Source organism: Suricata suricatta, chromosome 1 (assembly GCF_006229205.1).
Source record: "Suricata suricatta isolate VVHF042 chromosome 1, meerkat_22Aug2017_6uvM2_HiC, whole genome shotgun sequence".
Taxonomy (NCBI): domain Eukaryota; kingdom Metazoa; phylum Chordata; class Mammalia; order Carnivora; family Herpestidae; genus Suricata; species Suricata suricatta.
The window spans coordinates 46651098-46675322 of NC_043700.1; the positions used below are offsets into that span (position 1 = coordinate 46651098).

Here is a 24225-nt window from a genome sequence, read left to right on the forward strand (position 1 = left end):
GCGGCATTTGACATGTGATCCAACCTTTCGAGGCAGTTCATGGAAGAGGACTTCCACGGGCCTGTGTGGTTCCAGAGGACAAAATGATGGGTGGATGTCACTGTGGGACTGACTTTGACTCCATAAAGTAACTTTCTAATGACAAATGGCTTTAGAAAGTACTGAGCTTCCTGTGTCTGGATGCGCTCTCGCTGACACTGAAGGAGTTCTGTTACAGGATGTTGTAAAGGGCACAGAAGAGCGCCATCAGCTTAGGTGATCTTCAAGGTCCCTTCTAAACTCCACAGGCTATGTTTCTATGAAATTCCATGATTCTATGAAAGCTGTACATTAATGCCCATGAGGGAATGCTAGAAGCTGACTCTGAAACAAAGGAAATCTATTTTTAAATATAAGCATTTTGTTTTGAACAGCCATTTTCTTTTTCAGTCAATAGATGCTATTGGTTTAAAGGGGTAGGCACCTTCTACCCCACATTTCTAAGATTTCAACGGTAAAGAGCTTTGAGACACCCCCACCCCCACCCAAAGCATAGCTTTTCCAGGTGTGCTTCAAGTTCTTGGTGCTGGAGGGATACCTGAGGTCCTGTGCCCATCTCCCATCCAAATGGAAGAATGCAATATGGACTCACAAGTTGGCAGCCGGAACCACAACTGGGCAGAAACTGAAAGCATGCTATTCTCTCCTGCCACCTGCTGGCCCTTCCCCTCAGATCTTGTTTCTCCAGGACGCTGGTGGTGTCCACCCAGGAGGGTTCGTTTCCAGGGAGGCCTCTGCCACCCAGAAGTCCTAGGGGGGGTAAGGAGGGTTAGGGAGGACCATGACTGTGGGGAAAGCTTGGATGACTTCCAGTGTTTCTTAATCTAGGAAAATCATAACAGTGAAGGTCTAGAAAAGACCTTCAAACTCATTCTAAGCCAGAGCCCTCCAGGATAGCCCACAGATAGGTCTAGTTTGGCCCAGTGGTGTTGAATAATTTTGAGCTCATGTCTACAAATTTGACTTAAAAGTCAGATTCGTGATGTCATTTGCTATTTATTGGGTATTCGTGAAGTCGTAAAGCTAAGAGCAGTAAGTAGGTGAGTAAACTCACATTCCAGTTGTGATACACCCAGTAGTGATATTACAGCAGTCACAAAAGATCCCTACTCTTGGCCTTTGTGTATCTTTCTAGCCTATTTCTCTGCTGGAGAAGAGGGGAGCATCAGGGCATGTGGGGAGAGCTAAAAGAGACAATGACCAGTCAGACCTGAACTAGCAGGGGGGCTGAAGTTTTGAATTATATTTGTGATTAAGGTTTTGACTTAAGTGATCCAATTTTTAACATCTAGAAGGAAGTTGCAATTTAAAAATGGAACTGTTCCATTTTGGGAAGTTGATCAGAAAGTCCTGGAATCCGATCTGTTGGTATAAGATATCATCAAAGGGTGGGCAAGAGAACCCAGAGTACTACTGAAGAAAGGTCTGGAAGAAAACAGCCACTTCTTTTTTTTCTGTCCTATCAAGTTCAGCTTCTCTGATGAATCAGTTAATAAAAGCTTATTTCCCCGTGGCGATCATTGGCCGGAGCTGAGAAGCAGCTGCCCCTGTTAGCAGCTCATACGGGGAGTGTGTGTGCACGTGCCTGCCTCACCGGCCCTCATTCCCATTACCAGCACTAGAATTTACTTTGCTCTAGTCCTGGTCCCCATTTTCCGGTGGGCAAAGGGGAGCCCAGAGGGAACAACAGACTTGTGCCAAGTCACATAGAAAAGGAGCTGGGTTTTATCCTAACGTCCACACTCCTGAAGATAAAATCTGGGCATGGAAATGGCATCCGGCTCCCTTTCCTTCATTTTACTGTGCAAATCCTCACCTTTCTGTGCCCTCTGTTGTTTTAAACCTAGTTAATGTAATTGAAAACATTTTATTTCTTATTTTCTGAAAACATTTTAAACATTCTTCACTAGATCTTTTCCCCCATCCTTTGTGGCACGGGAGGGAAAAGCCCTGGACGTTGGGCAGCTAAGGCAGTAGGCGGCAAGGGCATCTTGAGTTGCTTGGGGCCAGTCCTGTCCCCATCACCCCCTCTCCCACCCTCAAGCACAAACTGAGATGAAAGCAAGCAGCCTTCTCCCTTCCCTTGTGTTCGTTCTCCACGGAGCTCAGATTCAATGGGAACACAGAAATTCACTGAGGGACAGCCTGTCCTGTAACCCAGGGACCCAGCAGAAGTGGTCTGTGGGTGGGGACACCAAGACACTCCTGATCCTCCTCTTCCTCTCCGTTTCTCTCACTGCCTTCCTCTAAGCACCAGTAGCCAGGTGTGATGTGTGGGAAGTGGCTGGGCTTTATTTTGGGGGGGGGGCTTAGATACCCCAGGAGGCAAAGGCAGAGAGAAGCCCCTCTCCCTTTCCTCATTAGCTGAGCCACTGCTACATCCAGGCCAAGAAGTGGGCAGAAAACCCCCTGCTAAAGCTGAGTCCAGATGGGGAAATCTACCTTTGTTAAACAAAACAAAACAAAACAAAATAAACTGGAAATACTGGTTGCCTCCAAGAATGAGAACTGGGAACACTTGTCTCTCTGTACCCTTTCCTTCTTTTAAGTAGACTCTAGTTTTTAGAACAGTTTTACGTTCGCTGTGCACTTGAGCAGAAGATACAGAGATTTACCAGTTAGCACCTACCCCCACACATACACACAGCCCGTCTCATTATCTAAGCCCCCCCCCCAAAAAAAGCCCAGCCACTTCCCACACCAGAGGGGTACATTTGTTACCACTGATGAACATCCACTGACCCATCATAATGACCCAGAGTCCAGTTTGCCTTAGTGTTCCTTCTTGGTGTACATCCTATGGGTTTGGATAAATGTATACTGACATGTTTCCACCATTACAGGATCACACGGAGTAGTTTCCTTGACCTAAAAATCTGTGCCCTCTGCCCTTTTATACTTAATATAATTGAAAACATTTTCAACATTCTTCCCAGTTCAGAATCCCAGGAGATCCTGGCGAGGGGTGGAGAAGGGGGACTCCTCCAGGGGGGCTCATTCAGTGCTTTCAGGGAAGAGTGCGTAAGCTGATGTGAGGGAGGACTTATGTCTCCAGCACTTTCTTTAATCCCTGATACATGAGAGGTTGTCTGAATAGAAGTGAGGGAGGAAACAGATCCAGGTAACCAATGTATTGTTCTGTTCACCAAGGTTTTACTATGTTACGAATCTCCAATCGTTAGCTGGTTTTAAACATGGCGGATAACGCTTTTCACCATGGCAGAAGAGGGACCAAGCAGGACTTCACTTTGGGGGTGAGGGACAGGAACATGGATGGCCTTCTCCCTTCTTATTGAAAAAGGAAACATTTTCTAACCACATGCACCTGTAAAGCCTCCTCTGTGACCAAAATTAAGCTTTGTCTATTTGAGACCTTCCACCCCTTTTCAAAGACTCTTCCCCTCCCACCACCCCCATGAGACATTTTAGTAACATCCTAGAAAAGGTCAGGGAGCAGGAATTTCAGTTCCTAAGCAGGCGGCTGTAACACAGGTCCTACAGCAAAGGAGGTGGAAAGACCAGGCTGACCCCAGGAAAAGGCAGAGGCTGGGTGGTTGGTTTGGTCACAAATGTTACTACCTGCTAGGAGCTCTGGAAGCACCTTGGGAGAGGCTGGGAGATGATGGTGGGTGGGGGTTGCCCAAGGGATGCCTTCACATTCAACATCCACACTTCTGGACATCAGCAGCCATGGGAGGTCTCATGCCCATTTTCAGAGGAGGACATGAAGGCTCTCAGAGGTGACGTGGACAGACCAGCACAGGGTAAAGGGAAAGAGCAGGGCCCACACAGTTTCATGTGAGGTCCGGGCAGGACTGTCAGCACAGAGGTCCCCATGGTGACGTTTTTGTACAATGTACGATGGCTGGCTGAAGATGGGCTGGTTGTCGTTCTCAATGATGAGGGTGATCTTCACCTTGGCATAGCCCACATGGTTGGGCACTTTCATTGGCAAAGAGGTCAAAGTTGTAGCGGTCCGAAGTCTCAGAGTCCAGGAGGATGGCCACCCAAATGCGAATGTCTGCTTTCCCGTGGACAGAGGTGGGGGAGACGATGCAGTGCCGGGAATTGTTCCCCACCAGGTACCCCTCGAGCATGCTGTTCAGGCCCAGGTCCCATTACTCTGTAAGACCCTCTTCCCATGGGCCAGACAGCAGAGATGAAGGAACATCTCCTCTGGAGCTTGGAGCCCCCTCCAGAGGAAATGGAGTTCGGAGAGGTTGAGTGAGCCATCTAAGGTTGCACAGGACGTTGGAGGTAGTGAGGCTAAAAGCCCAGGCCCAGCTCCCAGGCCAGGGTGCCTACCAGGTCTAGGGAAGTGGGGTCAGGGGATCCCCCAGCTGTGGCTCCAGTGCTAGAGAAGTTACCAGAACAGAGTACCACTGAGCACCCCAGGGCTGATGAGTGAATGTCAGCAGGTGAGGCCAAGCAGGGAAGGCTGCCCGGAGAAGGGGAGTGTTGAACTGGTTTTAGGAATAAAGGGAGAATGGCCTGGACTCTTAAAGCAATTCTACTTTTGAAAGAAGTTATGTAAGCCTCGCTGATACTGAGTCCATTAACTATAAAATTAAAAAGTCAGAGCTTTGAAGTGATAGAACAAAGCCAAGGGCTTCACAGCAGAAGAGAATTCTGGCAAGGCCGAGCTGGCTAAAGAGCACTGCCTCTAACAATATTTTTGTTTACCTTTTTCAGTCTGTAATTTTGACCTTTTGACCCTGGATTTTGCCAAGAAGCTAAAAAGTTTCAAGAATAACAGACCGACCCTTAACACCTGAAAGATCCTATTCTCATAAGCATATCCCAGAAATCTTAAGCAAATGTTAGCCTCCTCTATGCAGGACAAACTGCTGAGGCAGAACCAGAACACCAGCAGGAGTGTGGGCAGCGAGGGGCTCGTCCAGGCAGGACGGGAAACGTCAGGCCACTAGTCTTCTATTTTTACTGCAGTGGTTACAGGATGGGGCTGACATGGGAATGAAAACGCATACGGACTTGAGAGTTCCTTTTTTTTTGTTTTTCAGCCTTAAATATTGACACCCACTCACCAGGTTTGGGAACCAGTAAAAGCTACATAGATATCAAGGGTGAGCCTTCATTTCCCTTAGTCATCAACAAAGGCAGAAAATGCCAGGTCAGTGCCACTCAGTATGTGCCCACAGAAGGGAGGTTCCTTATTTCACCCAGCTGCGGGGCAGCACTGCAGCCCCGGCTGCGAAGGTGGAAGGTTCCTCAAGTAATTGACACCGTGAACTCAGAAAGACACAATAAAGCAATCAACCTGAGGCAGAAAAACAGGGGGTGGTATATTCTAATGATCAACCAGTTAACACACAGTGCCAGATAAACATTTGTATTTTCAGCGTTCTCTAAGTCCACCAGCTGTACGCGTTGATCTCTGCATTTTTTTTTTTTTTTTAGTATGAAAATTCTGGTTTCAACCTGTCTTTCCCATATAGGTTAATTTCCTCAAAAACTTAAACCCTTGGGGCACCTGGGTGGCTCAGTCGGTTAAGTGTCCGACTTCGGCTCAGGTCATGATTTCACAGTTCCATGAGTTCGAGCCCATCAGGTTCTGTGCCGACAGCTCAGAGCTTCGGAGTCTGTGTCTCCCTCTCTCTGCCCTTCCCCCACTCATGTTCTGTCTCTCAAGAATAAACATTAAAAAAAGAAAACTTAAACCCCAGAATTCTCGTAGTTAAGGAAGTTAAAACCAAATGGATGTAGGCACTGCCCCAACTAGTGAGAAATAGAACTCAAATGTCTTCTAATAATCACTTAAGAATTCAAATTCGCTTTTGCAGCTGGGAGAGACACTTGAATGTTTCTGTGGCTCCCTCGACCCCAACACCCGCCTGCAAAGGCACTGAGTTACAGAGTAAGCACTCCACAGAAGGGGTGAAGCTGTGGGCGTCAGGGCAGAGCCACTCCATGCCTCAAGGATCCCAGTCCAGCAAGGCTTCACACGTGTACTCACCCTCGTCAGAATCTCTGCAGACCCCGAGGATTTGTGGGAGGCAGGGTGTCAAGTTGTAAACTTCAAATACTAGTGCTCAACTATCATGGCCCTTGGGCTCCAGCTTTTGATTTCTCTTCTTGGACAATCTTCCCTTCACCCTAGTTTGTTCTTCTCCTCCCACTTAAAAAGAAAACTGACTGCAGGGCCTCATTTCAGGCAGCCAAGAACCTCCTCGTTCCTACTCGCCTGTGATAAGTACACACATCCCATCAGTGAGACTAAGGCTTGGAGGAGCAAAGTGGAAAGTAAAATCCCACACACACTTGGTTCTACTCAAACTATAAGCCTTTATTATATTTTACATATCATTCATCTGGGACATGAGGAATGTGCAGCTGACATCTTCTCGTTTGTGAAATGACCCAATGCACATGAAGTCTCTTGCCCCATGTGGGGCCCACGTGTGCCCAGCAGAGAAGAGCTGTCACGAAGCGAAACTTGAATGTGAGCCTGCTTGGGCACCAGCAGTGGCTTCATTTCTGAGCAGTCATACTTGCTGGAGTTACATGGGTTACAGTCAGCTTGGAATTTAAGCTTCTAATTTTACACTTCTGATTACATTAAGTTATAGGCTGTTTTATAGTCTACTTTAAAGTCAAAAGGTTGCCCACTGACTTTACTATGCTCATTTTGAGTGTGGGATTCGTTATTCGCCATGCCACCCTTCCAGTCAAACAGAGAAAGAGCAGGCTTCGGCAACACAGCTTAGGAAAAACCGGCAGAGTGTTCTATTTCGCTACCCTGTGCAGTTCTCCCTGTAACCCACTAGAGCCCAGAGAACCAGGCTTTCCCTCTCAGATGCAGAGGTGGGAAGGAGCACTGGCTCCAAGCTGGAGGCTAGAGCTGAATCCTGTCTCCTCCTGCCCTGCTGTGCCTGACACCTTCCTCCCTGAGGGGGGAAACCGGCACTCAACACTTACAAGGCTCACCCAAGTCTGTGCTTCGAGACAGAGTCACAAACAATACAACAAAATAAACAGGAGCTACTGATGGGGTTCAACTAATGCTTATTGCCTATTCTGCTAATGTCAGAACCTCCCAGGCTTTGGGAAGCTTCGAGAGAGTATGTATTCCAGCACAGAACTCCCTTGCCCAAAGGTCGTGACCCCAGATCAACAGAGGTGAAACACGTTCTTTAGCTGTGAGAATAAAAGAGAGGTAAATTGTGTGAAGAAAATTCAATAATGTGACCCTCACCCGCATGCAGGTGAGTGGGGAAACAAGACACAGGGAGAGAAGCCTTCAGGATGCAGGGATTTGATCAAGGGCACAGCTCATAAAAATGACGACTGGGAATTTTCCTGTAGGGAGTTTAGGACACATGCCAACAGCAAGAAATGAGATGGCTTTGGTGCCAGCAGTTTGACCTGTTGGCACTGAACCAGCGTCCTTGAGAAAAAAATGTCCTTTTTTTTTTTTTCCTTTTCTGGGATCCCGGGTGGTGGGGAAAAGCCTGCCCAACACACACAGGCAGGGGAAGCAGCTCAAGAGCTAGAACAACTCCTCGGAGAATTCAGAGGCCTTGGCACTGTAAACCAGGGTGAGGGGAGAATTAGAACATATTTAAAATTTGGACCCCACCCAGGCTCTCTCACACTGCACTAAAAGTAGAGGTCTATTTCAAAAGTCCTAGCTATGCCTGTTGTGAGGTGGGGTACGGAGGCGCCCTTCGGAAGCGCTGCAGGCTGAGGTGACACAGGTGGTGCTAGAGGCAAGGTCTCCCCGTCTTGGGTGTCTGCCGCGGCGTGAAAGACATGCCTAGGGCCAGCTCACTGACCAGCCTGCACTCAGTCCTGAGAGGGGTTGGGAAAGGTCATCTGCTTTGGCCCAGTGGGCATCTAGCAGGAGGGGGGACACACATGTGACAGTGGGGGAGGAAGACGATACCCCTCTAGAACCTGCCACGTTGAGTCTTGGATGGATGAGGGTATTTTTTAGAGCCAGATCATCCCCCAAACCAGCTTGAGGACGGGGATAATGAGCAGATTCTAAGAATTCATGTATCAATGTCCTTCCGAATAAAATATGATTTATTATTACATTTTCAAAATCACAGAACCCCACACTGAATATTATTACACACACACACACACACACACACACACACACACACACTCACTAATTTCTGGAGTTATCTCCCATACCCCCTCTCAAAATCTGGCTGAGCTATGCCTCAGGGAAATTTTCCAGTTTTCAACTCCACACACCAATTTGGGATAAACAGAAACACTTAAGTCTTTTGGTCTTACCCATAGTTCCAAAGTGCTTTTACAGGTAGAGTATTTGTTGGAGGAGATCATTTTTGTTGGGTTAGAATGCAGTGAAGAATACAAAAAACGTTGCATGTAGAGCTCTGGGTGTGGTTTAAATGTGAATCTGTATGCCTCCTGACCTGTAGGCTTTGTTCTCTTCCCCTTTCATAGTTTTGTTTTGTCTCTTTCTGCAGGGACTGCAATAAAAATATACCTTCTATTCGGAATCACACTGCAGTGCAGGCGGCTCAGATGAGTGGTGGTGTTACATATTAAGTTACTGGGTCTACAATTGAGAAATCTGAACTCTGGGGTTACACCTCAAAATAAGTATTATTTCAAGGTAAATAAACAAATTACTTGGCTGGCTCGTAAAATGCTTAATTTTTTTCTAAAACCACACCCACAACATGGACTTTTATTTTAGGCTGCATCCCAAGACAAAGATCAGGTAACCTGTTTCTCTGAAAGGACTCAGAGCATGCCTTCCTGTTTCTCCCCTCAGTGCTGAGAAACGGTTCCAGAGCCTGGATGTTGTCACGCGAGTGGCTTGGGTTACTTGGTGTTCAGGTAAAACACTGCCACACGCCCGACCTTGATGAATACAGACTACTTCTCTAAGCACGACGCTATCTAGGGGGAGGCCCTCACTCAGAAAAAGGATGCAGAAGGTAGAAGTTAGGACAAGCCGAGAGCTGAGGAGAACTCTGCTAAGAGACAGATGACACAGTGGAATGGGAATACTGAAGCCAGCAACCTTCTGGAAATATCACCATCAAAACCCATAAGCTCTTTTTCTCTAGTCAGGAAATCAAGGCTGAGGGGAACATTCGCACATATTGCTCACTAATACATTCTTCTTAACAGAAGTGAAGCTATTCTGAGAATATGAAAAGCTTTTTGAGACATCTGTTTTCAGGGACAGAGCACAGTAACAAACGCTTTTCAGAGCTGGTTCGTTCTAAAGTCCATCCCAAGAACAAGGGCAGCCAACTTTCATGAGGTACTAAGACATGTACGGCAAAAATATTTTCACTTTCCTAAAGTTATATGCTATTTTCAAGTCCAAATATATTATAAATATCTGGTCCTTTTCTGTTGACAAAAAAGGAAACACTTTGTTTTTTTAACTCCGAGGTTGGTAATATTTGTGTAGAATGAAGATAGAATTTTACTCGTTTTTTTTTTATAACTCAGAACATTGATGAAATCAGAACGTTTGCAACTGTCCCTAAATTCACATCTTTAAAAAGTCCTTCCTCCATTCACATGAATTCATCTGAATCATTGCCGTCCTGCAGGAAACAGAAAAAGGACACTGTGAAAGCCTTCAAAATAAGTAACTCCATTAAAAAAATGTACACAATTAGTCGTAAGTGACAAGCTTCCTCATGCATAACTGTAGCGTTCAGAAAGTAAAAAGTGAAATCATTCAATTCACTCACAAATTCTCTATCTCAAAGTAGGAGTCGTTTAAACTAGCTAGATTCTCTAAGGTGTCGTTATAGCCTCAATTACATAGTGACAAGCGACCAGTGGTTTCCAAATTATGAAGTAAGGCTCACCTGACCTAGTACAGGACCTAACAAGTGTGACGGGAAGAAAACGCGATTGTTCCTCCAACAAACACACCAAATACGAATCCAAACAGATCCTGCCTCGTGTCCTTCTGCCAATGGTGCTGCCCATGTGCAAACACATTTTTGGTCTAAATTTCATTATGCTGAGCCTCGAGATTATTGCCAGATTTTTTTTTTTAATTTTTAAAAAAATGTTTTATTTTATTTTTGATACAGAGAGAGACAGAGCATGAGAGGGGGAGGGGCAGAGAGAGAAGGAGACACAGAACTGGAAGCAGGCTCCAGGCTCTGAGCTAGCTGTCAGCACAGAGCCAGGCGCGGGGCTCGAACTCACGAATGTGAGATCTGACCTGAGCCAAAGCCGGAGGCTTAACCAACTGAGCCACCCAGGCGTCCCCCAGATTTTTTTTTAAATAGGAAAAGTGATTAGGAAGTCACAGGCTAGGTTAACAAGTTAGTTAGCCTGCCAAGTTATTGGTTAAAAACCTGGTATGATGGTATGTGGTCCAAAGGCACTGATCTTCTTACGTGGCTTATGAACGAGTCCTGAAGGCCAAGTACAAAAGTAGAGTGCTGGGCTCCTTTCTAAGCTACTGCACGCCCTGAGAACACTGCCCCAGATGGTGACATTCATTAATAGTTTAAGTTTGGGACATTTGCTTGAAAATGTCTCCACCTGAATATATCAACTGTGGCAGCTTCTCTTCCCCACTGCTGGATCCCCGAGTTGTTAGAGAAGGGGAGAGGGCTCAGGCTTACAGGTGTATGGGTTTTGCACCTTCTTAACAGCTCTTATTAAAGATGGGCAAGAAACAGGAGATACGGGCAGGAAAGAATGGTTTCGAAGTCTGGTTTCATCTCCGGTTTCATCCAGTAGTTTTCTCTGTGCTTCTCTTCAGTCAGCACAACGCACCCAGGCCACAGTACAAATGTCTTAGATAACTGTACCAAGAGCAACTACTGTTGGTATTCTATGCCAGAGCCAGAACCGTGACTGCCCTAGAGCCCAATGCTGAAGTCACAGCATTACAGATGTTCAGAGAGTCACCATCTACCTCGAAGGTCAGCATTAGATCTGGAACACTGAGGAGGAAAAATGCTCTAAGATAACGTGGGTTGGTGACAGTGAAAGTGTGTCACTCTCTATAAAGGCCAAGAGTCAGATCTGTAGAGTTCCAGAGTGTCCACACATCTGTATTTGGGGATTACAGTAACTGTGAAATAACTATATGTCTGAGATCCAAGACTTTATTTGGACAGTTTTTATATTTAAGATTCTCTTTAGGAGTCACTATGTTTTTCCTTTTTTTTTTAAGTTTATCTATTTTCTTAAAATATTTTTTAATGTTTATTTTTGTGAGAGAGAGAGAGAGAGAATGAATGGGGGAGGAGCAGAGAGAGAGGGAGACATAGAATCTGAAGTAGGCTGCATGCTCTGAGTTGTCAGCACAGAGCCTGACGTGGGGCTCGAACTCACGAACCATGAGATATGACCTGAGCTAAAGTCGGATGCTTAACCAAATGAGCCACCCAGGCGCCCTAAGTTTATCTATTTTAAGAGAAAGAAAGCAAGCATGTGAGCAAGTGTGAGTGGGGGAGGGGGCAGAGAGAGCCTCCCAAGCAGGCCTGATGCTGCCAGCTGCCAGTGCAGAGCCCAACTCAGAACTCGATCTCACAACCCGTGAGGTCATGACCTAAGCTAAAATCAAGAGTCAGACACTTAACCAATGAGCCACCCCATGCACCCCAATGTTTTTCAATATAGCAAAACAGGTATGCTATCATCCATCTATAAAGTGATAAGCAAATAAAACTGAGTTGAAAAGTAACTGTTTACTGACACCAAATTTACAAAGGTTAGGAAGAAATTACAGATTGAAAAGGATTATTCTAAACAGAAGAACAAAGCTCAAAATTAAAACCAACTTCAGAGTGGAAGACTAAGATTTTTCCTGATGAATTTATATAAGCCAAATTAAAACTCAAGTCCTCTGAGCACTTGGGTGGCTCAGTCGGCTGAGCACCCAACTCTTGATTTCAGCTCAGGTCATGATCCCAGAGTCATGAGATCAAACCCAGCAATGGGCTCTGTACTGAGCATGGTTCTTGCTTAAGAGTCTCTCTTCCTGTCTCCCCCTCCCTTTGCCCTCTCCCCAGCTCATGCTCACTCTCTGGCTCTCTCTCTCTCTCTCAAAAACAAAAGTCAAGTCCTATCTTACATAAACACTAGGCTTTGACTAAAACTCAACTGAGCTTGCAGCCAGAGTAGATCATAAAAGGTCTGTATCCCCTTAACAGCAGAAAGTTACAAGGAGAATGAAAATGCATTCTTTTGAAGTAAGGGGGAAGCTGTAAGAGTCCTTCCACTGCAGGACAGAATACAAATATGCAGTGCAAACTGCCCTGGAAGAGGGACTCTGACGGACACCTGCAGCTAAAAGGCACAAGAACAAGCGACAGCAGGAAGGGAAAGGTAGGAGAGTTGTGAGCCTCTGGTCTACAACTCTGACTTGCTAATTCTGGAACTTTTAACACCTGTCACTAATCAGATCACATTTGTGTGTGTGTGTGTGTGTGTGTGTGTCTGTGTGTATGTATACTTGTGTGTGTGTATTAATTCCAGAACACTCAAACTTAAGGTCACACATAACACTATACAGGCGCCAGATTTCTGCTGGAGTAGCTTCTAAATAACAGAATATTTTCATAGCAACGATTACCACAAAACAAATACATTAGATTTAGAGTATGTTCGAGACTTCTGTTTGACTCTTAAGCTGTTTTAAGAGTTCCAAGAAATCTAAGAGTAGTTTCCAGAAGGGATTAAATGCATGTCATCATCATTAATCCTGATACCATGCGGGAAAAGAACAACTAAGGACTCTATCAGTAAGAAATAACAATGACTGACTGGGGCATCTGGGTGGCTCAGTTGGTTATGTGTGTGACTTTTGATTTTGGCTCAGGTCCTGATCTCACGATCCTGAAATAGAGCCCTACATGGGGCTCCGTGCTGGTACACGGAGCCTCCTTAAGATTCTCTCTCCCTCTCCCCCTCCCTGCTCATGCAGCCTCTCTCCCTCTCCCTCTCTCTCAAAACAAAATTATAATGGCCATTTATATTCATAGACTAAGGAAGAACTTTCATATATATGTCCTTGTTTAAATTTTAGTGCAGACCCATGAAGTAACAGGTCTCTTCCGCTGCTGCTGAAGTCTCCCTCACAGAGGGTAAATCACTTTATCAGGCTTATCTAATTAGTAAATGACAGTTTAAGGCCCTAAACTTCAAATTCGAGGCTGTACTTAATTACATAATGCTACTCCGGAATGTTTCAGGATAAATCACAAAGCTACATCTCTGACTCTCAAGCCTCATAAATTTAGTTCTTTATAGAGACGTGAATAACAATATGGTTCTTAGTCATTTTTAGAAGGACATCCAGATATGAACAAGGTGTAAAATCCTACTGACAATTCTAATTTATGAACAAAATATGGGGTTCGACTAGATGACCTTTAAGGGATCTTACGTCCTATTAATTCTTTTTTTTAATAACATTTTTAAATGTTTTATTTATTTTTGAGAAAGAGAGAGAGATACAGTGTGAGCAGGAGAGGGTCAGAGAGAGAGGGAGATAAGAATCTGAAGCAGGCTCCGGCTCTAAGCTAGCTGTCAGCACAGAGCCTGACGTGGGGCTCAAACCCACAAACTGTGAGATCATGACCAGAGCCGAAGTCGGACGCTTAACTGACTGAGCCACCCAGGCGCCCCTCTATCAATTACTATTAGGCATCTGAAGCCATACTGCTTAATATTATTTTCTGTGACAATGGAAAGGTTCTATTTCTGCACTGTCCAATACGGTAACCACTAACCATATGTGGCTAGTATGACTGAGGGACTGAGTTTTTAAGTTAAATTAGATTTTAATTAATTGAAATTTAAAATAGCCATATGTAATTAGTGCCTGGTATCCTGAACAACACAGATCTAAAGCATATATAGTTGACCCTGGAACAATGTGGGTTTGAACTGCCACAGGTCCACTTTTACAGATCTTTTTCATTCTTTTCCTTATGATTTTATGTTCTTTTCTCTGGCTTCCTTTATTGTACAAATACAGTACATAATACAAATAAGATATGTGTTAATTGGGGTGCCAGGGTGGCTCAGTCAGTTAAGCAACCACTCTTGACTTCAGCTCAGGTCATGATCTCTGTCTGTGAGTTTGAGCCCCACATTGGGCTCTGCACCAAGAATGTGGAACCTGCTTGAGATTCTCTCCCCCTCTCTCTGCCCCTCCCCTGCTCTCTCCCCCCCTACCCATCTCCTGCTCTCTCTCTCTCTCTCCAAAATAAACTAAAAATAAACTAAAAACTAATTGTGTTATGGGTAAAGCTTGTGGACAACGGTAGGCTACCAGTAGTTAAGTTCTCAGGGAGTCAAAAGTTCTATGCAGATTTTCAACTGTGAAATGGGTTGGTGCACCTAACCCCATATTGTTCAAGGGTCAACTATATTTGTACACTATACTATAAAACATGCAATACAGCAAATATATCCACCCAGTTTCCATTTTCTGCAGACTGTTAAGTGATAGCTAAATTGTGCTATCTCCAGTCACTTCAAAATAAATCTGGGGAAGAGAGTACTCATGGACGAAAAGTCCCTGACATAGTTCTTTCGGTACTGTAATATGGATCACCATTTCTCTTTACCGTAGGACGTACTATCAGACCACACTTTAAAACAAAGTACAACAATCTCTTTCCATGAGGTGACCTACTCTAAAAACATATGAGCGAGTCCACAGGGAAGGAGGGCGATGCCTCCTAGAACCCACCTGAGTACACGATGGCTACCAAATCTTGCCAACCCATCAGCAACACGTGAGTCGGTACTGGCTAGTGACTCAATTATTAAAAACTCTGAATTACTTTAAGGCACATTAGAGCAAATAACTTGAACATACCTGATTTGAAGACATATTCTCAACTTTCATTAGTGATGAATAGCTCCTAGAAGAGAAAAACACACATTTGCAATCAGGTTATCCAGCCAACAAGTATTTCATGGACATTTATTTACCAGGCATCCAGCCCTATTGAGGGTCTTTTGGAAGAAAATATAATCACTGCTGTCAAGGAGAGTGCAACAAAAGAGAGGCAGATTATCTCTGAACAATAAAGAAGATGTACACAACGCTTTATAGTTTAGAAAGTGCTTCCTCAGACTCATGTCATGTCACCTCCACAATAACTGGGAGGTAGGTGGCGTTATTCAGATGAAAAAATGCATCTACGGCCATGAGCAGGTGGGATCCCTCCTCGGGGCATACTGCCCAGGCCGCAGATGCGACAGGAATTCAGGAGGAAAGGCAGCGGCGTGGGCAGGGCTGCCGGGGCACTCTCCTCCCATGAGGAGAACCCAAAACGAGCCTAATAAGTATGTGGGATGAGCGAAGGAGGCAGATCCAGAGAATGGTGGGAGCAAAGACGAAGAGATGGTGTTTATAATGACATTACAAACCAATTCAAGTGGAGTCTGAAGGCCAAGGAGGGAATTAGGTTGAATGTGTAAAGCCCAATTATGTTGTCCTAATTGCGTGAGTTAACACAATGGGAACAGCAAGAAGCCACAATATAAGACGGAGCAGAGAAGTCACATAAGAGATTCAACTAGCATTTATTAAAGAATAAGCCTGTGCTAAGCCCATGTGGAGGATGGGACAGGAAGAAAATAGTAAATGATGAATAAGACAAAGCCTTGTTCCCGATGAGCTCACCAGGAAGGGAGATAAGGCCTATTTAAGCCACAGCTATACAAAAAGTTCAATTAAAAAGACACAAAGAGACAAAGCAAAGTGAGACCACATAATACTAGTGTTTTAAAAAGGGTGATCTGTAGTAGACAGAGGAAAGGAAGAAAGGAAGGCAAGGAGATTAGTTAATAATAACAGTATTTACAATTCACCCAGTATTTTATTTGCTGGATCTGTGTTATATACTTCAAAAATTACTGCTAATCCACCAATCACCTTATAAAGCAAAGGATAATACTATGCCTACTGAACACCATACAATTTCATTCATGTGCAATTTAAGAAACAAAACAAATGACCGTATGGGAAGGGGTAAAAAAAAAAAAGAGAGAGAGAAGGAAACTATGAGACACTTAAATATGGAGAACAAACTGAAGGTTACTGGAGAAAGGTGGGTGAGGGGATGGGCCAAATGGGTGATGGGTACCAAGGACGGCACTTGGGATGAGCACTGGGTGTCATATGTAAGTGATGAATCACTAAATTCTACTCCTGAAACCATTATACTATATGTGAACTGGAATTTAAATAAATATTTGAAACAAAGCAAAACAAAAAAGAATACACAGGAGGCCGAGTCAGGGAAGTTAAGGAAGTTGTCCAAAGTCTCCCAGTTAACGAACCAGTGGAGAAGCGGGCTTTTGCCCCCACATCAGACTCCTGAGCTCACACTCCTGCCATCATGCTGGTCCACTTCTCTCCACCTCCACATCACCACCTGTTCCAAGCTACCATCAGCTGGCATGGGGACAACTGCTAACTGGCCTAGCCACCCCCACCTGGTTCCCTTTCCAGTCTGGTCAGCAGACTGAGATTTCTAAAAACACCAACCTTGTCTTACTATGCTTACAGCTCTTTGATGACCTCACAAAACTCTGATGAAGGATGAAGACACACACGGCCAACAGGCCCTGCATGCACCTAGATGCATGCATTCACTCCCTTTTCCTGCTGCTCCACACACTTGCGCCTGCCTTTAGTCTTGTGTTTCACTTTGCTCCCTCCCACAAAGGGTCTTTGTACACGTAGTTCCCTCTGCTTAGAGCCCCCTTATGATCCACCCCGTCTCCTTTTTTTTTTTAATGTTTTTTATTTATTTTTGATACAGAGAGAGACAGAGCATGAGAGGGGGAGGGGCAGAGAGAGAAGGAGACACAGAACCGGAAGCAGGCTCCGGACTCTGAGCTAGCTGTCAGCACAGAGCCTGACGCGGGGCTCGAACCCACGAACGTGAGACCTGACCTGAGCCGAAGTTGGAGGCTTAACTGACTGAGCCACCCAGGCGCCCCATCTCCTTATTTTTAAGTAGGCTTCACACCCTTTTAACGTGCAAACATAGTTGTGATCTTAGCTCAAGAATTGCTGTATCAGAGAAGCTAATCTCGTTACTTATTCATAATATATTGACAATCACTCACTGCATATGCAAAGCACAGGGTCACCCGCAAGAGTGCATATTAGTGCTCTTCTGAAAGAGCTTATCATTAAAATGAAGAACTAAAGCACACAGAGCATTATCTACAGAAGGCAGCAGTACTAGTGTCTGAGAGAGAAAAAAAGAAGGTACAATTAAAGCAATTTCTGTATGGAACTATATCATCCTTATTACCACTGTTCTGTTACCTTTTCTACATGTTGCCACAAAACTCAACATAAAGTCTACTTCTTCCTAATATCCTAGGAAACCTATAAGGGCTGCTTATCACTTACAACATGGAATTGTGCATGAAGCAAAACCTTTTCAGTCACTCTCCAATGTGCCTGATTTTTCATTCTTTCATTTGCCTACATATGACCTTGACCCTGGCCTTGCCAACCCATTCATTCCCTGCCTTACAGGCAGCATGGCGTTGACTTCAGAATTACGGACTTGAGTTGGGATTCCTGCTCTGCCACTTAGCAGCCAAAACTTTTCACACATTAACCAACTTGCTAAAGTCATCTCTGCCCCCAAATCAAGTCCATGTTACTATTCAAGCAACGCTCACCTGTGATTTGCCATTTTGTCTTGAGTCTTGGACGTCTCTGACTTCAATCCCCTGAGCCCTGGGTTCAAATTCCAACCTCCTAGACTCCCAATTTTTAAAAATCTTTATCTCAGGTAGCCATAGTCCCTACCTTTTTCTCTTGTAATCTCTGACTCACTTACCCTCTAGTGACTACCTTTCTTATTTATTTCTTCTGGTTTCAATATCCATATAGTGGAGCTTGATTTAGATGTTAATAGTGTTTGTTACACTACCACAAAGGTACAAGATTGAAACAGGGCAGGTAAGCTTTTACTTGGATGGAACAACAAGTTCAGCCACAAGAAGAAACGACAGTACTGGACACACCGAAGACGGCCATGGATACTCTGCCCTAGTACATGCCGATAAGTGACCGTGTCTACAGGGGCGGGGGGCTGCCGGGTGAGCTGCTTAAAGGATTTGCCCAAATGCTTGCTCTCTGAAACTACAGGCAGACAGAGTAGAACTGTTCTCCTCTCACTCTCCAAGCCAAGGTCACTTCTAAGACTCCTACTACCTTGGAAAACCTGTGTTGAGTCTCTCCTGTTATTTTCTCTTACTCTATGAATGGCTTATAGGGTAGCAGCCAGGGGAAGAAAGTAACATGTGAGGTTCCTCCCTACACTTAGCTCTACGCAAAGATTCTCTAAACTGGAACCCCGTTAGATCCTAGGCTGACAAAGCACAAAAACCGTCTAAGGGGCTAATGAATAAGGTGGTAAAAGAGAATTAGCACACAAAGTCTAAGGAAGGGGAAATTTTCACAACTGTTTAGATGAATAAAATGGTTAACAGAGGGTGTTAATATATTACCCTCCCAACAACCCAAATATTTCTAAAACCTACCTAAGAGGATGGTCTTTATGGAGACCCATTTACAGGGGACAAGCAGTAAAGATGGAGTTGTCTCCAGGGGCTACCACTCTGGCTCTGAGAAGGAAGTCAGTGCCTTCTGTGTGGTGAGCTTTGCCTTGTTCACTGTTAAGCTAAAGGCTGATGGATAAGATCCTGCTAGAGCTCAAAGAACTTGGGACTATGCAATGGCAATTCCATCCACTTTTTTCTCCCTGTAGAAATTAGAAGTGAACTGCCGTTCTTGTTCAAAAAGTTGAGAGGATAAATGAGACTAGAGTCTAAATAACGGTTTCAGAACTGGAAGGAAGCTGGAGATCTGTGGATGTGAGACTGCTGAGTATTTCTTCCCTGAGACCGTCTGGAAGCACTGGGGAGAACTTCCAGGACAAGAACAGCTTCCCGGCTTCTCTGCAGAGTCCCCCAGCAGATTCAAGAGTCCATTTTTTAAGCAATCAGAGCAACTAAAGTGGACATTCCTACCAGATGGTCCAAATAAAAGAACTGTTGGTAAAATTTAATAAAATCTTTGCTGTCAGAAAGTCAAGAGAAAGCGTTTAAAATGAGAGGCTTCTGTAAGCACAGCATTTGACCTCCTGGGTGGAAGAGTCAAAGATAGAAAATAAAGTGACGTATGAAGCCATACAGATGTATAAAGATTCTAAAACAGGTCAGGAGCTGAGAGCTCGCGGTCAGGATCTCCCCGAAGCTGCAGAACACGGCACCTGGATGGCAGCGGCGAGCAAACCCGGGCTAGGTCCCCGCGTCGGCCCCCAGCCCTGCCCCTCTGCCCCACCCCCTGCTACCTTCGGCAGCTCATGAAAGCAAGTCAGTTTTGTGGCATGGGTTTCACAGACATGAACATCTCAGTTGTAGGTTTTTTTGGTTTTCTGAGATCCATGAAAATTTATTTTAAAAAAAGCAGTAGGGACGAAGTATTGATTGGTTAAGTGTCCGACTCTTGATTTTGGCTCAGGTCTTTTTCCCCTCTCTTTCTGCCCCTCCCCTGCTCACACATGTGCTCTCTCTCTCAAAATAAATAAATAATCAACATTAAAAAAAAAAAGAAAGAAAGAAAATGGGACTGATTAAATTAAATTTGCTTTTGAAGCAAAAATTTCATTCAATAACAATGAGAATTTTCTCCCTCAGCTTATTTAGTAATGTTTTATGTGTTGCTGACACTAAAAAAGAAAATTTGAAAAATACGAATGTGTTTTAGTTTAAACTAATAAAATCAAACATACAAAATCTCCTAAATTTTACTAGTACACAGCTTGATTTGAAATAAAAATGTAATGTATTTTAAGAAAAATTACCATATCTGTAAGTTACTTGATTCATATAGAATATATTTTACTTTAACACTGAATAGACTGAGTGAGGCAGAAAAGTGTGGTAGTAGCATGTGTGAGCTTGAGAATCACACAGATCAGTTATGTGATTTTGGGCGAGTTACCTGCTTTTTAGGCTCATTTTCCTCTTCTAGTAAACATGAATAATAACAATATTTGACTTATATAGCTATTGACAGGACTAAATGAGATCACTCAGCTAAACAAAGCACAGTGTCAGATGCTTAGCATGGAGCCAGACACGGGGCTCACTCCCACCACCCTGGGATCATGATCTGAGCTAAAATCAAGAATTGGATGCTCAACAGACTGAGCCACACAGGCGCCCCTCTTGTTATGTTTTCAAGTAAATTAAGTGATATTATTATGCCTAACAGATCATGTTTCTAAACAAAATTGTTAGGTTTGTAAAGAGCACGAGAAGGTATGTTTTCGATCTTTTCTCCACACTAAAAACAAAAATGAATAAGCTACTCTCAATCCCAAATTGCTCAAAATTACAAACATTTTACTGCACTGATTGAGTTGATAATTTTTCTTTCATTCACAACACAAAGCAGACTCACAATCTAGATGAAAAGAAATCTGTGCATTTGTTTAAACTCATGTTAGCAGAATATAACTCAGGATAACACTTAGGGAGTTCTCCATTTGAATATTATATTTTAAATGAGGCCACTTACGCTGTTTTAGCAGAACCTCCAACAGGAGCACATTCATGCACATACTAATAAATACCAGTACTTGATCATAACACCTGCATTCTGACCTAACAATCTTCCTAATAAGCCAGTGTTTTCTAGGAAAATCAAGTCAGGACATGACAAGACAGCTCATTTTGATCCAATACCATTTCCAAAGGCACAGCAACACCGTTTTTCCCCCTTTCTTTTTGAAATACTTACACAAATGATATCTATGGGAAAATGTAGGAAAATCTAGAAATTCTAATAAGTAGAAGTTGCCGGGTTAAATTCCTTCTTTGACAAAGAAAAGCTAGGAGCCTCCTAGGTACAGCAGGGCACACCTAGTGGTGGGCAGAATGATGATCCTATCCAAAGATGTCCACATCCCACTCTCCAGAACCTGCAAATGTTACCTCATCTGGCAAAAGAGACTTTGCAGATGTGGTTGAGTTAAGGATATTATATGGACTGAGGCAAGATGGCAGAGAAGTAAGGAGCCCCATTACCTCCGTCCGCCTGCAATTATCAAACTGAAAAGGATTAAAAGCCACAGCTTTCTGATCTCCAAGAACGGAGATGTGCGCACAGATGCCTTATTAAGGGCAGCCTCAAGGATTCCTGAGTGAGTGCGAACTGGGACCAGAAACTTTGGGGGAGGGAGCGCCGGCTCAAAGCGGAGCAGGGAGACAAAGCGCCCAGAGGCTTGGTGCTGGGCCTGCAGAGAGCCGTGTGTCCACAGGCGCACAGATCTGCAGGGAGCTGCGCGGGCGGGGCGGCTGTGAGTCCAGAGGCGGGCAGATCTGCAGGGAGCTGCGTGCACAGGGCGGCCGTGTGTCCAGAGGCAAACAGCCCTTCGGAGCCACGCGCGGTCCCCCTGGGCAAGGCAGCGGAGAGACCAGGGGAAGAGAAGTAGAGACTGAATCACTCACAGCGTAATCCCTGGAGAGGAGAGATTTAGCCCGGGACTGAGAGCCGCTGAGCACGGCAGCTCACGGACTTTAGGCGGAGCCAGGGGAAAAATCTGACTTCACAATCCCCCTATTCGATCCCGACCAGAAAGGCGCCTGCTTGCAGGAGATTTTGACTGTGGCGCAATACTGAGTGCATGGGCAAGGACTTAGAAACTGGGCAGAACTTAAAAAACAGAAACAATTAGACCCACCCGAGGCACAAAGTGGTTGGACTCAAGAAAGTGGCTGGCAACGCACGGTCTGAGGGGGGCTTGGGGTGCCCGTCGCCATTCTTCTCCCCGCATGCACCAAGGTGGGGCCTCAGAGAGCAGCCCCTGACACCCGACCCACATACACTAAGCCACACCCATCCACACTGGAGAGCTGCTGTTTTTTTGCTTATTATTTTTAGTTGTTTTTTTTCTTTCTTTTCTTAATATTTTTACTTTTTAATTTTTCCCGTTTTATCTTTTCTATTTTCCTATTTCCTTCTTTCTCCCTTTCTCCCTGGAGTCTGGGAAAGACCAACATTTAGGCACTGCTGTGCTTAGATCAACTCTTACCATCCAGATAGTTTTTCTTTTATCTCATCCTTATCTTCCTCCTCTGCAGGTTTTAAGCTCTCAGACTGTCCCCCATCCCCCCCCGCCTGCTTCCCCCCCCTTTTCTTTCCTGTTCCTTTTTTTCTTTCCCCTTTTGTTTTGCTTCTTTACTTGTTCTGTCAGTACATTTGTGTGCTTGTGTTCTCTGTGTGTTTGTCTATTTGTTTTCCTTTTCAGCTACCTCAAGAAACAACCCAAAGCACACATAGTGGAAAGTCCCAAATATTGCTGAGTAAAGAAATAAATCAGAGGCATAACAAGAGAAACTGAGAGACAGCATTAAAAGAACATCTCCTGAAACGACAGACCCTGGACAAAGAGCCTCCTTCAATAGAGAAATACTATTAGATGCACAGTGCAGAACAAGCTCTTACAACTGACAAGAGACAGAAAGCTAGCCAAAATGAAGAAACGAAAGAACTCTCCTCTAAAGAAACTCCAGGAAGAAATCACAGCTACAGAACTGCTCAAAACAGACATAAACAACTTAACTGAACAAGAATTTAGAACAAATGTCATAAAATTAAGCGCTGGGCTGGAAAAAACCATCAGAGAAGCTATTGATACACAGACTAGGGACCTTTAAAATAGCTGTGACGAGTTAAAAAAGGCTATCAGTGAGGTGAATAACAACATGGAGGCTGCCAGTGCACGACTGAAGAAGCAGAGAGGAGAATAGGTGAATTAGAAGACACAGTTATAGCAAAAGAGGAAGCCAAGAAAAAGAGAAATTGATACAGGAGCACAAAAGAATTAGAGACCTGAGTAATACAATCAAACGGTACAATGTCCGTATCATAGGAATTCCTGAAGAGAAAGAAAAAGACAGAGGTCCTGAAGGGGTGCTGGACCAAATTATACATGAAAATTTCCCCAATCTGGGAAAAAAGAAAGACACTGAAATTCAAGAGACATACCGAACTCCCCTAAGACGTAACTTAAACCGACCTTCAACATGACATATGATACTGAAACTGGCAAAATATAAACATAAAGAGAGAATTCTGAAAGCAACTAGGGATAAAAGGGCCTTAACATACAAAGGGAGACCTATCAGAGTGGTTACAGACCTATCTACTGAAACTTGGCAGGCCAGAAAGGAATGGCAGGAAGTCTTCAATGTAATGAACAGGAAAAATATGCAACCAAGAATTCTTTATCCAGCAAGCCTGTCATTCAAAATAGGAGAGATAAAGGTTTTCCCAAATAAACAAAAGCTGAGAGAATTCAGCACCACCAAACCAGCCCTACAATAAATCCTAAGAGGGACTCTATGAGAGAAAAGTAGCAAGGAATAGAAGACACCAGAGACATCAATACAAACATGAACCCTACAGAGAACACAATGAATCTAAACCCACATTTTTCAATAATAACACTGAATGTAAATGGACTGAATGCTCCAGTCAAACAACACAGGGTAGCAGAATGAATCAAAAACCAAAATCCATTTGTTTGCTGTCTACAAGAGACTCACCTCAGACCTGAAGACACCTTCAGACTGAAAGTAAGGGGATGGAGAAATATCTACCACGCGACTGGATGCCAAAAGAAAGCCATAGTAGCCATACTCATATCGGACAAACTGGACTTTAAAATAAAGGCAGTAACAAAAGATGAAGAAGGACATTATATAATAATTACAGGGTCTCTACATCAGGAAGAACCAACAATTATAAACATCTATGCGCCGAATTTGGGAGCTCCCAAATACATAAAAAAACTAATCACAAACAGAAGCAATCTTACTGATAATAATGTGCTAACTGCAGGGGACTTTAATACCCCACTTACAACAATGGATAGGTCAACCAGACAAAAAAAATCACCAAAGAAACAATAGACCTGAATGGCACACAGGAGCAGATGGAATTGATAGATATATTTAGAACTCTGCATCCTGAAGCTAGGGAATTCACTTTCTTCTCCAGTGCACATGGCACATTCTCCAAGATTGATCACCTACTGGGTCATAAAACAGCCCTCCATAAATACAAAAGAATTGAGATCATACCATGCACACTTTCAGATCACAATGCTATGAAACTTGAAATCAACC

General features: G+C 44.1%; 1 protein-coding gene across 3 annotated transcripts in view; it reads right to left on the bottom strand.

The window, feature by feature from the left end:
* Positions 1-6322: 6322 nt before the first annotated feature.
* The window catches only part of CCDC25 (coiled-coil domain containing 25), a 46830-nt gene continuing 28927 nt past the window's right edge, over positions 6323-24225 (bottom strand). For all 3 annotated transcript variants that reach the window (XM_029938369.1, XM_029938361.1, XM_029938375.1), the window contains 2 exons: positions 14864-14909; positions 6323-9602 (listed from right to left, as the gene is read on the bottom strand). In XM_029938369.1, the coding sequence (XP_029794229.1) occupies positions 9573-9602; positions 14864-14909 (76 nt within the window). In that variant the 3' untranslated portion in view covers positions 6323-9572. The remainder of the gene's footprint in view (positions 9603-14863; positions 14910-24225) is intronic.